Raw genomic sequence first — 18,977 nt, 5'->3', positions numbered from 1 at the left:
TCACCCACCAGCTCCCCCTTATCTATTCTGCTAGTTTAAAAAACTCCAGCAGGTTTGTTAAACATGATTTCCCTTTCATAAAGCCATGTTGATTCTGTCCAATCCTACCATTATTTTCTAAGTGTCCTGCTGTCACATCATTTATTATAGATTCTCCATATTTCTCTGCCATTTCTTTACTCCCCACTATAAATTCTTCTGACTCCGCTTGTAATGGACCCACATGTGTTTTTGCTAACCTTTTCCTTTTTACATACTTTGACAGTCTGTTTTTATGTTTCTCACTAGTTGACTCTCATATTCTATTTTCCCTTTCTCAATCTTTTTCTTGGTCCTCCTTTGCAGAATTTTGAAATGCTCCCAATCCTCAGGCTAACCATTTTTTGGCAACTTTATACACCTCTTCCTTTGCTCTAATGCAATCCTTGATTTCTTTCGATAACCACAGTTAGAACACTTGCCTTGCTGGGTTTTTGTGCATTACAGGAATGTATTTTTGTTGTAAACTATGTATTAGTTCTTTAAATGTTAGCCATTGCTGTCTACCATTATATTCGCTGGAGTTCAGAAGAGTGAAGGGGATCTCATAGAAACCTATAAAATTCTAACAGGACTTGACAGGGTAGATGCAGGAAGGATGTTCCCGATGGTGGGGGAGTCTAGAACCAGGGGTCATAGTCTAAGGATACGGGGTAAACTTTTCAGGACTGAGATGACCCAGAGAGTGGTGAGCCTGTGGAATTCGCTACCACAGAAAGCAGTTGAGGCCAAAACATTGTATGTTTTCAAGAAGGAGTTAGATATAGCTCTTGGATCTAAAGGGATCAAAGGGTATGGGGCGAAAGCGGGAACAGGCTACTGAGTTGGATGATCAGCCATGATCATAATGAATGGTTGAGTAGCTCGAGGGGCCGAATGGCCTACTCCTGCTCCTATTTTCTATGTTTCTGTACCTTTTAACGCAGTTTCCGAATCCACAATGGCTAATTTGCCCCTCGTACCTTCATAGTTTCCTTTGCTTAGATTTAAGACCCTAGTTCCTGATTGAACTATATCACTTTCAAACTTAATGTAAAATTCTATCATATTATGGTCACTCTTTCCTAAAGGCTCCTTTACAACACGATTGTTAATTAGCCCTTTTTCATAGCAGAATAGTCTGTGCACTCAAGCAACACTCAGTGCAGACTGGGATTCTGGGAGATTATGTCAAGTTTTAAAATGCTTACTTGCAATAAATGGTGAGACCTTGACAGCAGACAATGAAAACTGTTTCTATGAGAAGAGAATGTAGATTTGTCTCGTAATAAGGAACCACAAAATATAAAAACATTGAGATAAAGTAGTCAACACAAAGGGGCATTACCTACGTAAATTCAAAAGGATTGCCCCAGGCACACCATGGACAGCATAACACTGCCCCGGATACAGCATGGACAGTAGAACACTGCCCTGGACTGTATAACACTGTCTCAAAACCACCACGGACGGTATAACACTGCCTCAGACATGTCATACTTCTTATCGAAAGATACAATCAGACACTAGAGTGGAAACCCAATATTCATCCTGCAAAATGTGCAACAAACATCTGGGAATTCAAATATATTTAAATTAACCATCTTTACATTTTAACTAGTATTTTTAACATACAATAGTCTCATGTTTGGATGATTATTAATGTTTTATTGAGCCTTCGGTATCAACGTACTTGTGGCCCAGTTCGTGGGCAATGGTAAAAGCCAGGTTGAGGCCATTATCTTCAGCAAGCACACACTTGCGCTTCGGACTGCATGTCCCCCCAAGGTATGCGATTCCTGTGGGAGAATCCAAAAATGGAGGGTGATTAAATTGCTAGAGGTAAAATTCAAGGTAAAAGTAAACCTGCTTTTGTACTTCATGATCAAGAGTGAAGAACAACAGCTGGGTTCCACTAAGAATATGTAACACAGTGAATTCAGTGTCAACTGCACTTTCCTGAGTTCTACACAGTCTGATACTTAATGCCATCGCCTAAATCTCCTATTCAAAGAGTCTTTTTGGCTCAGTTTTCACTCAGTAGTTTATATAAAACCTTATTACATTTTGTTTCCACATGAGCTGGTGGAATGGCAGTTTCATGTTAATAAAAAGAAGAAATATTTTACACACAAGCCATCTCAGATGTTCGACAAATAACACAGTGGAGGTGGAAGTGGAATGGGGTGGACCAGAACTTGAAGAAGGCCCCACGTTGTTGTCTCTCTTGGTTGTAAACAGTCAGGGTTTGCAAAGATATCAAAGCTCAGCAAGGACACAGTTTATTCTGATCCAAATCGAGCTCTTGGTTGAATTTTGTCTGGTTTTATGTTAAAAGCTTTAACATTAATATCATGTCTATTCTTCAATAACAACTCCCATAAGAACAGGGCTGAGGTAATTAAATAGGAATTTATATTTGTCTTTTAATATCAATTCCTATAGCCCAGCCTCCTTCTCCTGTTATCTATTCTTCACTCATTCAATTCTCTGGCATACATTCTTAACATGACAGTGTGCTGAGATGCCATGTTTGAAAGGGTGCCTCACAAAAAACACCAACATCTGTCCCTCTTCTGTTTCTATAGGTAAAATAAAGAACCAGCTGCATCAACCATGGAAATGGAAGCAGCTAGTGCCTCACTCCGTCACTCCACGTGTTGCATGCTCCAACAATCATTGGGGATTTGGGTCTCCACTTTGAGAAAGCGCATCACAGAGCATAAAAGAGGGGGGACACGTGGTGGCAGTGGAGGAACAGAAATCTTCTAGCAATGGATCAAATCATGTCCTTCCTCAGCTGTAGGATCCAGGGATTTGACCTCATGGATCCTGCATCTAGACAAAGGTTGCTACCTGAACAATACTATCTTCTGGGTTATTTGACATGGTGCAAGACACCCTGGAAAGTTCTGGAGGAGACCACTAGTGCATCTATGTAAGCATGCTTTCACCATCTATCACCAGTGTGAAACACATAGCAACTCAATGGGCATCTACATCTGTACCACCAGTGACAGAGGTCCTTTACACAATGGGAATCTCAAAACTCTTGTGTTGTTCAAACTGTTGCTATGAGAGCTTTAGGGTCAAATGTAGAGCAGCTTCCCCAGTTTGCCTTCAATGTGCTGGTTAACTATTGAGAGATCCATTACTCAGGATTTCACAAATTTCCACACCACCTCAAACTCCAATTCTTTCCATTTTTCCTGCACTCATGCTGCCATCCCAAGCTTGACTCCCTCTTAAATTATCGTACAGCCTCCCTTCTGTGCCTCTCTGGCATCCTCAGAAAGTCTCACTGAGGCATTCATCACTGCCTCCTAAGGGGCAACAACCCCAACTGCCTCATCCTATTCTTTCCCCACCCTTCCTGCCCTGCCGGCCTGCTGGTGGTGAATCTCACCAACCTCGTTCCTGTCCCTGTCATCGCTCCCAGCTGTGACTCTGTAAAATCTGCCTGATCAGCTATCACTGCCCCCTCCACATCTCCCTCCAGAATATAGGTTCAAAAGTGGATAAAGGCCTTACCATCCATGAGTTTATTGTGGATGATCACATTGACATTATGGCCTTGATAGCGACATGGCTGAGGGGGTGATACAGTAATAGAATAGTCCTGCACAGGAGGAGGTCATTCAGCCCATTGAGTCTGTGCCTTGTCATTCGAACAGCAATCCAGTTTGTCTCACTACCCCCACTTCCCCATATCTCTGCAAATTTTCTCCTCCTTCAAGTATTTATCTATTTTCCTTTTGAAGGCTACTATTGAATCTGTCTCCACTGCCCTACCAGGCAGTGCATTCCAAATTCTTTGCATAAAAAAGATTTTCCATTTATTGGCTCTGGGTTTTTGGCCAATCACCTTAAAATCTGACATTGTTCCCTTGAATGAAGCTTCCCTGCCTGGCGATACCTTCCACCACTTGCCCCCATTGCAGTGACGGTGTAGCCTTTATCTCAATCACACCTTGGTCTGTCCCCCTACTCCTCTGACAACCCTCCTCCTTTGAGCATCTCACTTTGTTCCACCCTCACATTTTAAAATCTTGTTCTGTAGCGCCCACCCAAATATCACTCCAAATTTCTGAGAGTTACCTGCTCTGCTTTCCTCCCTCAACCTCTGCACTGAATGACTTGAACCTCCATCTCAACTACTCCTGTTCTCTTTCTCTCTCACTGCCCTCCTTTTCTCCCTCCATATAAACTCTCCTACCCATATTCACAGCCAGCTCCTTGATCTTGTAAGGTTATACTGCCTCGCTACCCCTATCATTAATAAGGCAATCTCTGATCATTTACTTGTATCGCTCTCAACCCACATTCCCCTCCCCAAGTCCACTTTTTTTTTTCCTATATCTGACCCTGGAAAAAACCCTCCCTCAAGTCACTTACCACTGCACTCTCAAATTCCCAGCTATATAGCTTTTGACCTTCAGTTCATCATAACATCTCGGCATCTATTGATTCACTAAATCACGCCCTCTGCATTACCATTGATGCCCTTGTCCCCAGGAGAACTATTGCCCTTTCCCAACCTAATCGTTCCCCAGTATCGCCCCCCACAATCTCCGCTCCCTTCAGTCTATGTGATGCAGATTTGAATATCTTTGGCAGTTTACCTTTCATCGCCAGATCTGTCGAGATCACCTAAAGCATTATTGAGCAATGCTCTCCATCACTAAAATGGACAACTAATCTAAGATCATCCAGGAAGAAAAAGATAACATCCGGCTTCTCTTCACTAACCGTTTTCTTAAACCACCCTCCACTGCTTCCTCCATCTTCAATCCAACAATAAGTTCGAGTAGCTCATAGACTTTTTTGTTACAAAGATTGAGACCATTCAATCAGCTGCCTCTGCTGTTCCTCCTACCCCCACATCCCCAACCTCTAAGGTTCCCCCTTGTCCTAACCCCGAGTTCACATTTTTCTCTCATTTCTCTCCTATTTGCCTCATGCCCTCTCTGAGCTCATCGTGCCCATGAAACCCACCTCTTGCTCTCGAGACCCCATTCCCACAAAATTGCTGACCACCCAGCTTCCCTTCCTGGCTCCTGTGATAGCTGACATTATTAACACTTCTCTCTCCTCAGATCCTGCCTCCCTCTCCTTAAAAACTCTATGTCCTTGCAAACCATCAGCCCATGTCCAACCTCCCTTTTCTCTCCAAAGTCCTTGAGCGTGCAGTCGCCTCCCAAAACAGTGCCCATCTTTCTCGGAACTTCTCACTTAAATCCCTTCAATCAGATTTCTACCCCTATCGCAGTACTGAAACAGCGTTATCAAAGTCACAATTGACACACTATGTCACAAAGGTAAACTATACCTCCTCGGCGTATCTGCAGCCTTTGACACAGTTGACCACGAAATTCGGCTTGTGATCTAAACTAGATATTTCTGTCTTTTGCACATGCCCAAGACAACTCCAAATCTTTTTGAAGAAGCACTGAGAAAATACTTCGTAAGACAATGATAAAAATGAATTATTAAGCTGCTTTATTGCACAGCAAGGAAACTGAAAGAAAAATTGTTGTAATCAGACTCACTTCGTTCAATTACAACTTGTCTTTCCATAAAAACATAAAATAACAAATTCACCACCCTTCCCCACATTAGAAGTCATCTAGCTCAACACCAAATGACCATCCTGGATTCATTTTCTGAGCCTGGCCAAAATTCGATTTCAGTTCTTTTTTAAAAAAGAACCTGACTGAGTGACTGTCCCTTTGTGGCCATTTCTATCTCCCTGCTGTACAACACTTGTCGAGCATCTGGGACCAGGGACCTCCCAACACAATGGCTGTGCGTTGTTTACCAATAACTGAGATAGGCTGATTAATTGCTTGTCTACATTCTTGTGGAAAACAATGTTAATGCACAGGTCAGTAGCATTTTAACCATCCTTCATCTCAGAACCTTTTTAAAAAGACTTGTGTGAATACACTGCGTTGTAAAGCACAACCCTTAAATTTAACTCTTTCTTTCCCAATTACTTTGGAAAAAATGGACTAAAAATCCCAAAAGTCCCATTTTTAGTAATTTCTTTTATAGCACATTGGGCATGGTAGTGGTTATGTTACCCGAATAATAATTACTCAAGTCCTGCATTAATAATCCAGAGAGATGAATTAAAATTTCACCATGACAATTTGAGAATTTGAATTCGGTTTCTTTAAAATGCTGGAAATTTAAAAAAAATGATTTCAGTAAAAATTATGAAGCTGGCAGATTGTCATTAAAAAAAAACAATTTGTTTACTAAATTCCGTTAGGGAAGTGTTATGGCCATGGGTTTTATTTGTCAAATAAACAGATAGCGACAGGTTTTCTTGCAGCTTTAAAACAGAAGATTAACTATTTCTTCAGCAAGATTCATTCCTGAAATTGTTGCAACTCCACCCAAACATGCATTCTCACACACACACACACACACACACACACACACACACACACACACACACACACGAGAGACAGATAGAGAAGAGGTAAGTGGTTTGAAGCGAGGTAGATGTTTGAGGTTTACAGTAAACCTGATGAATCTGCTCAGACGTCAATTTCTCTTTCAAAGTTGCAGGCCTGGATTGTTTGTAGATTTTTCTGTTGGTTGAGATTTCAGTCTGGAGACAGTGATAACCTTCAGTTCTCTGCTGCATAAATTGAAGTGTAGTATTCACAACAGCGCTTTTGCTAGCAATCTCAGCTCTTGAATGGACAGGCTTTTGGTGATCTTGTTCTGACTCTCCCCCTCTCTCTCCAGAGAGCTATTTTTTAAGGTCAAAAATTCTCTCACGTTGCCTCTGTTGGGAGACGCAGAGCCCCCTCCCTGTGGTGACCAATAATGGTTCAGGATATGGCTACTTCACACTTTCTTTGTTTCAGAAGAACCCATTCACTTCAAAAATGTTTCTTGATGAGTTCAGGATGGGTGTAATTAACACCTACTAGCTTGGAATGCATTCTTTTGTCCTTACCAAACAGTACACACTTTGAATATACAGGGACAAGTCACATTTGGTGGCCATTTTGCAGCACATTGTCCACTTTGAGGAAAAGTCAATTTCTTATAACTTTTCAGTTTGGGTTCTGTTTTTCAAATCACTGTGCTGCTCTTATACAGTCTGGCCTGTATTAGAGTCCAGTCCCACACCAACATGGTTGATTCTTAACTGCCATCAGAAGTGGCCTAGCAATTTTTCATGTTCAGCATGGGCAATAAAGGTTGGCCTTGCCAGCAATGCCCAGATCCCAAGAAGGAATTTAAAAAAACTCAGGTCTTCTTCAGGATGGCTCATCTTCATCTGATTAACACCAAGCTGATTAAAATAAAGCAGTTTAACAAAACGGTTACAGAGCGTGAGGCAAGCAAAAATCCTATTTCCCAGTACTGCCTATTGATTAGATTAAGAGCCAGGGAGAGAAGCTACTGTTACAAAGGAACATAGGAAGAGGAGGAGGCTAGCCATTCAAGCCTACTCTGCCATTCAGTTAGATCATGGTTGATCTGCACCTCAACTCCATTTACACACCTTTGCTCCATATCCTTTGATACCCTTAGCTAACAAAAAAACCTGTCTTGAAAAATTTCAATTGACCCTCAGCATCTACAGGGTTTTGGGGAAGAAGGTTCCCGATTACCACTACCCTTTGTGTGAAGAACAACTTCCTGATGTCACCTCTGAACACCCCAGCTCTAATTTTAACATTATGCCCCATCGTTCTGAATTCCCCCAAGTGCAGAGTTTTGCATCACCCTCATTCTGGTGAGTGTGCATTGCATCCGTTCCTAGGCCGATGTATCTTTGCTGAGGCTTGGTGCCTAGAAGTGAACCTGGAAGGGTCGGAGGATCGGTAAGTGGCAAATGTGGCACCCTTGTTCAAGAAAGGGTATAAGGTCATTCCTGGTAATTATAGGCCAGTCATTAACATCAGTGGTGGGTAAGGTTTTAGAAACAGTAATCAAGGAAAAAAAATCAACATGCACTTGGAGAGGTTTGAGTTAATTAAGGACAGCCAGCATGGATTTGTAAAAGGCAGATTACGCTCGACTAATCTAATTGATGTTTTTTGATGAAGTAACACAGGTTGATGAGGGGAATGAGCTGGATGTTGTCTATGTGATATTTAAGAAAGCCTTTAACAAAACACCACATAAAAGGCTGGTTAATGAAGTTGAGGTTCATGAAATAAGAGGGTCAGTGTCAGCTTGGATAAAAAATTTGCTCAAGGACAGAAAACAGCGAGTCGTAGTAAATGGTTGTTTTTCAGACAAGGATGGTAGACAATGTTGTTCCCCAAAGGTCAGTCCTAGGACCACTGGTATTTTTTGATATTTATAAATGATATGGATATTGGAGTACAGAATGAAATTTCAAAATTTGAAGACACCAAATTTTGGGGTGTGGTAAATAATGAGGATGATACCAATCGACTGCAACAGGGTACAGATAGGCTAGCAGAATGGGTAGACAGGTGGCTGATGGAATTTAATACTGAGAAGGTGTGAGGCGATGTATTTTGGCAGAAGAAATGGAGGAATATAGACTAAATAGCACAGTTCTGAAGAGTGTGCAGGAACAGAGGGAACTTGGGGTACATGTGCACAGATCTTTGAAGATGGCAGGTCATATGGAGAGGGTGATTAGTAAAGCATATGGGATCTTGGGCTTCATAAATAGAGGCATTGAGTACAAAAGCAGGGAAATTATGCTGAACCTTTATAAAGCTCTGGTTAGGCCCCAACTAGAGTATTGTGTCCAGTTCTGGTCACCACACTTCAGGAAGGATGGGAAGGTCCTTGAGAGGGTGCAGAGGAGATTTACCAGAATGATTCCAGGGATGGGGGATTTTAGTTGCAAGGTTAGGTTGGAAAAATGGGGTTGTTCTCCTTAGATCAAAAAATAATAATACAGGTGTACAAGATTATGACAGGCTTATGTAAGTTAGACAAGGGAAAAGCTGTACCCATTAACTAACGGTATAAGGACTAGATGTTACAAGAGTTTTGTTTTGGTATTGAAAACTTAGAATTCTACATGTTTTTAAAATCTGAGGAAAGGATTTTTTTCTGTGGACATTGATTGCTGAAACTTGGTGGGTTTGAATTAAGTGAAATACACAGACTGCAAGGCACCTGTTTCCAAACAACCCAGAAGGGGAATGACAGATTTATGATGGTCATGCAACTTGATTGTTGAAGTTAATTTCACTTTTGGATTGTGAAAAGACCAGTGAGTTGGACAAGGAGCAGACTTTTGAAATCTGGCTGTGACCTGCCTGGAGACCAAAGAAAAGATCTCTCTCTGTAAAGGAAACCTGCGTCCCTTGAAAAGAAATCCTGCATTTGAAAAGTGGCAGATTTCTATTGCCTCCTGTCTCTGAAGAATTCCTGCATCCAATGTGTTTTGGGAGATCCTGGAATCTGCAGAAAGCTTCTACTGCTAGACTGCTGTTTTTAAAACCGAAGCAGACTTGTTGCTGCAGCCTTTTCTGAAAGACCTATGTGAAGCTAACCGCAGACAAATTGTCTTGAATGCCTACCCATCACAAACTATTCAGCAACCTCGCCTGGAGAGACTTCGAGTGGTATCCGACTATTTGACTCGGACACCTCACCATACCAAAAACATCCTACCAGAACATGATAAACTCAATCATTTTATTATTTCCTTTTATTCCTAAGAAACAACTGTAAACCAAAAAATAATTTTTCCCTGGTTAACCGGTTTTTGAATGTGTATGCATGAGGGCAAGGAAGAATGAGGAGTTTTAAAAAATCTTTTCACACATATAAATTTATTTAATTAGTAGTGAAGACTTATTATTTCTTATCCAATAGTTAATACTGTTGTTGTTTAAAGAAACCTGGTTCGGTGTGCTTTATTCTGGGGGACAAATAGAGTGTCTAATTTGGCTATTCTTCAATAGGTGGGAAACTTTCTTGATATGCTTTGACCAATGGAGTAGTGAGACTGAATTAACAGTGCATTACTCCTGCCTTGGTTGCAACATATTAATTGGGGGATACAGATTGAAGGTTTTGGGCAAGAGATGCAGGGGTATATGAGGCAGAACTTTTTTACACAGCGAGTGGTAATAACCTGGAACTTGCTGCCAATGAGGGTAGTGGAAGTGAAGACAATGACTTCAAAAGGAGGCTGGATGGGCGCTTGAAGGAAATAAACTTTCAGGGCTACGGTGATCGAGCGGGGGAATGGGACTGACTGGATTGCTCTGTGGAGAGCTAGCATGGACTCAATGGACCGAATAGCCTCCTTCTCAGCTATATATGACTCTATGGAGTTTGACCGAAGCTCTGTATGACTGAAGCATTACCTCCTCTCCTTTGAATTCCAATTCCCTTGAGATAAATGTCAACATTCCATTAATCTGTTTATTTTTTTGTACCAGTGCTCTAGCTTTTTGTGACTTGCGTAGCTGGGCACCTAAATCTTTTCCTCCTCCACAGTTCCCAGCTTCTTACTATTGAAAAAAAGTTCCAATTTGCCTTTCTCAGATCCAAAGTAGTTGAGCTCAGTTCTTCACATCGGTCTGCACCTGCCATGGACTTTCCCACTCACTTACTCCCATCGTAACTGCCTGTTCTCATCCACACTACTTACTGTGTCTCCTAACTTTGCAACATTTGAAAACTTGGATTTACAACTTTCTATTCCTTCAACCATGTCATTAAAACTGAGGCCCCAGTACCCCTTGGGTCCACCACTTGTCACATACAGCCAATCACAGAACAAACCCTTTATTCCTACCTGATGTAGCAACTCATGTCGCAACATTGCCTTCAATACCATGCTCTCATTTTTGCTAATAATCTCTTGTGTGGAACCTTATCAAATGCATTCTTGAAGCCCATATAGACAGCATCCATGGATGCTCCCCTATCTGGCATGTTAGTGACCTCCTCAGAAAATTCAGCTACATTACTCAGGCATATCCTACCTTTCACAATCCATGCTGACTCTCTCTGATCAGCTGATACTTGCCCAAGTGCTCAGTCACTCTGTCTAATGGTAGATTCCAGTAACATCCCGCCAACAGGGCTGCACAGTGGCGCAAGGGCGGCACAGTGGTTAGCACCGCAGCCTCACAGCTCCAGCGACCCGGGTTCAATTCTGGGTACTGCCTGTGTGGAGTTTGCAAATTCTCCCTGTGTCTGCGTGGGTTTCCTCCGGGTGCTCCGGTTTCCTCCCACATGCCAAAGACTTGCAGGTTGATAGGTAAATTGGCCATTATAAATTGCCCCTAGTATAAGTAGGTGGTAGGGAAATATAGGGACAGGTGGGGATGTGGAAGGAATATGGAATTAATGTAGGATTAGTATAAATGGGTGGTTGATGGTCGGCACAGACTCGGTGGGCCGAAGGGCCTGTTTCAGTGCTGTATCTCTAAACTAAACTGAGTTAAACTGACAGGTCTGTACTTACCTTTTTTTTTTAATTCATTCACAGGATGTGGGCATCGCTGGCCAGGCCAGCATTTATTGCCCATCCCTAATTGCGCTTGAGAAGGTGGTGGTGAGCTGCCTTCTTGAACCGCTGCAGTCCATGTGGGGTAGGTACACCCACAGTGCTGTTAGGAAGGAAGTTCCAGGATTTTGACCCAGCGACAGTGAAGGAACGGCGATATAGTTCCAAGTCAGGGTGGTGTGTGACTTGCAGGGGAACTTACCTGGTTTTATTTGAATCATGCTTCCCCGATCTCCCTATTTATACATCACCCACTACAACATTATAATTGGTCTGTAGCCAACTCATACCAGAGTCTTACATCCTTTACTGCTCCTTAACTCTATACATACTGCATCCACTGCATCCAATCACCCTTACTGAAATCCTTTCTTCGTACAGCTGTTAATTATGCCCTTTATCAGTATTGTTATACACTTTCTTTCCCAATTTCCCTGACCTTTTTAAAAGATCCTACAGCCTGGAATATTTAGATCACAATCCTGTTCAGATAGCTATAGAGTTAGAAATTGCGGCAAAGGATTGTCCCTTCCGGAACAATTGAATGGAATAGAGCTGAATATAAAATTTTGGAATACGTATATTTTTTATCCAAGTTTGCAAATGACACAAAGTTAGGAGACACAGTAAGTTGGATGGATGGGAGCAGGAAGTTACAAAGGCAGTGAGTGAGTGGGAAAACCTATAGCAGATGCAGTTCCATGTGAGGAACTGTGAGCTCATCCATTTTAGATCCAAGAAAGACAAAATTGATTTTTTTTTAAATGGTGAGAAGTGAGGAGCTGTGGAGGAGAAAAAGGATTTAGGTGTCCAAGTACACAAATAATGTGGGAGTTAATCACGAACTGCACAAAGGGCTGTATTACAAGTTAGCATTGGCACATCTATCAATAATTAAATAAAAACTGTACAATAACATGCACATCGTATCCATCATTTCACACTTCCCATGTTACAGTTCTTGACTGGCCAAAATAAAAAAAAGCAATTTGATCTGTGTTTCAGACAGTGCAGCACACACCACTTTATTTCTACCAATGATCCAAATGTCATCAAAAGCAAACTATTCCTTTTGTGTAAGAAGCATTGCCTATCGACTAACACTGAATAGAATGAATGCATTAAAAAACTAGATTACTAGCAAAACTGAGAAAGTTTCAAAAAACTGACAATTATAAAACAGCCCTGAATATAACTGCTAAATAAGGTAAATTCCACTTAAAATACAAACGTGTCCTACATTTTTAGACCTTCATAAACAGCTCATAATCTTGTGGAAATTGAAACCCAAAGCCTTGCATGTGATGTGTGAAAGCAAGTAGTTACACTGAGAATAGATCATGGGTTTACTGTAACATAAACTGCAGATATATTGAATTTTCCTTCACTTGTACTGCAGCAGAGAACTAAATGGCACAAAAGTGCTCAGTGAGCAAGGGGAAAGAGGTTTCAAAGTTACCATGAAGCTGAGTTAGTCCCAATGGAATTCAGGGCTCCTGTGCTTGGTAAGTTACATGACATGTATTTTAATGTGCGTGTTGCCACGTCACAGCGTTCCCATACCCTGAGAGGGTTGGTGAGGCAAAGATTAGGGGAGAGAGATAACCCAGTTCCAAAACAAGAGGCCGATCAATTTTAAAACCAGAGCTAAATGATTACAATGCTCAGTTTTCATCCAAAGGAAGCTAATGAAAACAAAGTGAATCAAAAAGTCATGTTTGTTCATGTGTTGACAAACTGAACAAGCAGCCAGCATTAGCAGAAAGCCAAATGGAGAACCAGAACACTACCAAAGGTTTAAGCTTCCGGCCTTTGATCTGCTGTAGTTCATTGCAGCGAAATCCCAGATGATGGCCACATAATTATAATTAATTACATTCAGGAGGCAGCCTACCTCCTACTGAGAAGGAATTGATTTGTTTGGGATAACTAAATAGAATTAAGTAGTACAACCCGTGATGTTTCATCACTCAGCGGGCATTTAACGCGTTGGTAGCTGCACAAATTGTTTAAACTTTGTGCTAGAATTCGTTTGATTTCGCACTTAGACCAAACGTGCAGAGTGTGATAGCACAATCAGAACGTACTTATCAGGGACAATTCTCCAAATAAATGATCCTGATGCGAAGCCTCATCTCCCAGGCTGCAATAATGGGGACCGCACAATGATCTCCCAGAATGCAACAGGAGGGGCTGAATCTCACACTCACTCAGCCAATCCTTCCCATGATCCTTTCCTATAGCTGCAGTTACCAGGGGGATTATTAACAAAATACATTTAATCTTCAAATTGTTCCATCCTGATATATAACTGGGGGCTAAACTACTCACTGAGATATACTTTTTGCACAAATAAATCTCCTTTGGATTTGTGCGATTGCACAATCTGTCATCAGTGCCCAGTAGCAGGAGCTCTATCAACACACACTGCTGTATCAATTTAACAACTGTGTCTACATTATCATTTCGCTGGCTCGCATTCACAAGCATACAAGAACAAAATGAAAGCATACCCTTTATTTTACCCAGTGTTTAATATTGTATCTCAACCATTCCATTTCACTTGTTTACTGTTCCTGAAATGATCAAAACACACGTTCCATACAGTCAGTGAAATGTTACATTGACAGGATATCCAAACATGCAGTGAACTCAACAATACTTCAAAATGTACCAGACTAGTAAAAATCTGGACTTGTTTGGTATGGGGATATGCTGCCAAACCCTCTAGAAAATCCATTCTGAACCTTCAATATTTACCTCCCTCATCAAGAACATCTGATCCACCGCCTGCCCTTCAATATCACTTTCTTTTTTCAACAAGTGATAGAATGTTGAGAATCAGCTCAGCAGCTTAAAGAAAGAACCTGCATTTATAGAGCGCCTTTCACATCCTCAGTACTTTCCAAAGCACTTTGCAACCAATCAAGTGTTGGCTCAGTTAACTGCATATTAATTGGGTGTTACAATCAGGTGAGGAGGGGTCAAAGGGCTCCCCAACATTTCCATCTCCTCGTTTGACCGCAACAGGTTTATTTCTTTTTGAAGTGGATATACTTGCCAATTCAGTGAGTGTTTAACTGTTTATATGCCATAATCATAAAGAGAACCAATGAGACAGGTTTAGAAACATAGAACATAGAAACATAGAAAAATAGGAGCAGGGGTAGGGCATTCGACCCTTCGAGCCTGTACTGCCATTCAATACGGTCATGGCTGATCATCCAAACTCAGTACCCTGTTCCCACTTTCTCCCCTTATCCCTTAAACCCTTTAGCCCCAAGAACTAGATCTATCTCTTTCTTGCATATATAGTTAATGATTAGGCCTCAACTGCCTTCTGTGGTAGAGAATTCCACTCTCTGGGTGAAGAAATCCCTCCTCAGCTCAGTCCTAAATGGCTTACCCCTTATCCTTAGACTGTGACCCCTGGTCCTGGACTCCCCTGCCATCGGGAACATCCTTCCTGCATCTAGTCTGTCCAGTCCTGTTAGAATTTTGTAGGTTTCTATGAGATCCCCTCTCATTCTTCTAAACTCTAGCAAATACAAGCCTAATCGACCCAATCTCTCTTCATACGTCATACATTGTCTTGAGTTTAACAATGAAAGAGGTTAGCTTTATTGTACTTAAACCAATCTAAGTAAAAATAAAATACGGCGCAACTTTCCGATACACACACACTCGAAATTCGCGCACACACAAAAAGGTACACAATGGGGAAGGGTAGATCGATCGAATTAGATTCCAGAGAAATAAAAAGACTTTACAGTCTGTGGAGGTTAGTGACTCGGCTGGCTTCAGACTGAATTTGGCAGTAGTGCGACTTTTCTTTGGTGATCCTGAAGCTTCCGATTTGAAGATGTGGATGGTTGATTCAGTGTCTCGCCTGGAGACAGTAGGGCAGCTAATTTCCTTCAAAAAGTCTCTGTCTGCAGTAGGGGCATCACTGGGTGGTCTCGGTTAGAAAACAGGTTTCAAAGCTTGCAAGGTGGATTGGAGAGAGACAAAGGAAGGATCCCACTCAGGTCTTCTCTTGTCAGTGTCTAGCATCTTGTCTCTCGACTGCAGAGAAAATACTAGCTTAAGCACATGAAGGGTGAGCCTGTCACATGACCATCAACCAATGATTCAAGCGTGATTACTAGTGTATATTCCCTCTTGCAAATAAATCAGTCTGTTTCCAGGAATTACCTTCTCACAGCTTGGGTCCCATTGTTCAAGTGATTAGGCTTGAGTGGTTCGTCTCTATCAGTTGACTATTCAGGTAATGGCCTTGACGCTTTGTTAATGGGTACAGGATAGGTGGTTCACTTGGATTCCTTGATGGGTCTGTGCAGACATGCTGTCTCCATCTCAAATCCATTGGGATGTAGAAAGTACAGTGATGAAAATTAGGGTTGCCATATTTAAGTGCCAGCATGACTCATTTAAAAAAAAAATTCAATTCAATTAAAATCATCAGTCATCACAAAACACATTTTCATAACATGTGTGTTAACTTGTATTCAGGTGGTGGGCATAACTGGGGACTCATCTATGATCATTATACATATAGAAGCAGGCTGAAACTGGCTATTGGGTGGAGGTACATGATAAGTAATTGTGTCTGTAAATAAAAGCTTGTAAGTGTCTGAAGACTAGGCTCGAGTTCTATTCTTCGCCACTTGGCTATGAGTTGTAACAGGTACTGTTGCAATGTAGTCAATCATGGTAATCAATCTGTGCACTGACAAGGTCTCAAGCAGCAATAGCATGAACAACCAGATCATTTGTTTTGGTGGTGTTCGTTAAGGGACCCAGGACTGGAGAATTCCATGCAAGTACTGCCATGGGATATTTTACATCACTGAGAGGGCCGACTGGCCAGGGTTCATGCCTCATCTAAAAGGCTGCACCTCCAACAGTGCAACACTCCCTTGGACTGAAGTGTCAGCCCGGAAAAAGTGCTCAAATGTCTACAGTGGAACTTGAACATACAACCTTCTGATTCACTAAGCCAAGACTGACACCTGTGTCATGAAAAGGGCATGTCCACTGCAATTTCAGTATATTTACTTGTCTTCACATGTCATATGCCTATATTGAGAGGCATGTTTGAGTAGTTGGGTTTATCAAAATATACTGAAGTTTTTGGACTTTTTTTTTTGTAAGGTTTCGAGATTGGCAAGTAAGTGTAATTCAGATTTTGATATGTCTTCCTTTGTCCCTCAACCGAGGATTCCCCCCTCCCATTGTGGTTGACAGGGCCCTCAACTGTGTCCAACGCATTCCCTGCACTTCTGTCCTCACGCCTTCCCCTCCCTCCCAGAAACATGACAGGGTTCCCCTTGTCCTCACTTTCCACCCCACCAGCCTTAACATCTAAAGGATCATCCTCCGCCATTTCCGCCACCTCCAGCATGATGCCACCACCTGTCCCTCCGCTCCCATCAGAATTCCGAAGGGATTGTTCCCTCCACGATTCCCCAGTCTACTCCTCCATTACTCCGACACCTCCCCATGCAAGCGCAGGAGGTGTAATACCTGTCCTTTCACCTCCTCTCTCCTCACCATCAAAGCCCCAAACGCTCCTTTCAGGTGAAGCAATTATTTACTTGTACGTCTTTCAATGTAGTATACTGTATTCACTGCTCATAATGTGGTCTCCTCTACATTGGGGAGCCCAAATGTAGATTGAGTGACTGCTTTGCGGAACACCTATGCTCAGTCCACAAACATGACCCCAAACTTCCGACTGCTTTCAATTTCAACACAGCCCCTTGTTCTCATGCCCACATGTCTGTCCGTGGCCTGCTGCAGTGTTCCAATGAACATCAATGCAAGCTCAAGGAACAGCACCTCATTTTCTGATTAGCCATTAGGTACTCGACAGCCTTCCGGACTGAACATTGCATTCAATAGTGTCACAGCATGACTGGCCCCTTTTTATTATTTTATTTTATTGTTTTTTTTTAACCATGCGCCTACCTTAAACTGGGTTTTTCATGTTTGCGCTTTTGGCTAGGGTTGTTCATTATTCTGTCATTAACACTCTCTCTGCACTAATGCTTTGCCTTTCACTACACCATTAGCACTCTCTTTGCCTTTGCCCCATGACCTCCTTGTCAGTTAATCTCTCTGACCCTCTGTCCTATCACACACCTTCCCTTTTGTTCTCTTTCCCCCCAACCATCCCCCCCGCCCTGTACTTGCTTAAAACCTATTACAATTCTGAATTTTACCAGTTCTGATGAAAGGTCATAGACCTGAAACAAACTCTGCTTCTCTCCACAGATGCTGCCAGACCTGTTGAATATTTCCAGCACTTTCTGTTTTTATTTCAGATTTCGAGCAAGCGCAGCATTTTGCTTTCATTTGTAATTCAGCAAGGTTCTCTTGACTGTATGGTGTCTCCCACGTGCAGAACCTAGGTGTTTGTGCTGTAGCCCTGACTCCAACCTGTGCTCATGTCTCGTGAAGCTCCAGAAACAATATGGTTTTATTTGAATTTTGAGACACTTATACGAAAATACTGCAGCACCTTTCCTCAGCAGAATAACCAAGTTGGCCAGAATCCATGTTGAAACAACTCATACAAGGGTCCGTGGGACAGCCTTCTTCTCATCATGCTTGGTTATATTTTTATGAATGGGGTAAGCCTTAACACATACAATGCCAATGGGTAATGCTGCCATGAAGCCAAGAACATGCTGGCATACATCTGCTAAGGCATAATCCTTTGGTGATTAAAAGGCAACAAGAACTGCAAAAATATTCCACTTTTAGCTAAGTCAATAACATAAAACAGCAGGTTTAAGAAGATAAACTTCCTCACCATATAAATATTAGTCAGAATCAACACCTCCAATGTCAGCACGAATTAAAGCTTTTCTCAGCCAACAGTTGCAGATGCTAAGATATGAAGTGACAGTGCCAGTCTTTCCACTTCCCAGCAGTCCTCCTCCTGTGAAACTGGCAAGAGAAATATCTCCCGACTGCACATGGACTCACGCTTCACTTGCTTAGCATCTGCTCCTTGTTTCAACTTCATGTCATCCCTGTCCAACCTTAATATCAACTGATTTTCATTCTATGGCCACTCCTTTCTCATTACGCAGAATTATAAGACTTACACAGCCAGCAGTTGCTGCTAGTTTTTTTTAATATTCATTCATGGAATGTGAGCATCACTGGCTAGGCCAGCATATATTCCCCATTCCTAATTGCCCTCGAGAAAGTGGTGGTGTGCCACCATCGGGAACCACTGCTGTCCATGTGAGGTAGGTACACCCACAGTACTGTTAGGAAGGGAGTTCCAGGATTTTGTCCCAGCAACAATGAAGGAATGGCGATATAGTTCCAAGCCAGGATGGTGTGTGGCTTGGACGGGAACTTGCAGATGGTGGTGTTCCCGTGCATCTGCTGCCCTTGTCCTTTTAGGTGGTAAAGGTCGCAGTTTGGAAAGTGCTGTCTAATGAGCCTTGGTGCGTTG

General features: G+C 42.1%; 1 protein-coding gene across 1 annotated transcript in view; it reads right to left on the bottom strand.

Moving 5' to 3' along the window:
- The window catches only part of adamts17 (ADAM metallopeptidase with thrombospondin type 1 motif, 17), a 679,121-nt gene that overhangs the window by 436,420 nt on the left and 223,724 nt on the right, over nt 1-18,977 (bottom strand). The window contains exon 8 of the mRNA XM_068017704.1: nt 1,712-1,817. Coding sequence (XP_067873805.1) covers nt 1,712-1,817 — 106 coding nt within the window. The remainder of the gene's footprint in view (nt 1-1,711; nt 1,818-18,977) is intronic.

The sequence above is a fragment of the Heterodontus francisci genome, chromosome 38 (genome assembly GCF_036365525.1).
Source record: "Heterodontus francisci isolate sHetFra1 chromosome 38, sHetFra1.hap1, whole genome shotgun sequence".
NCBI lineage: Eukaryota > Metazoa > Chordata > Chondrichthyes > Heterodontiformes > Heterodontidae > Heterodontus > Heterodontus francisci.
This window is presented reverse-complemented; position numbering and strand designations above follow the sequence as displayed.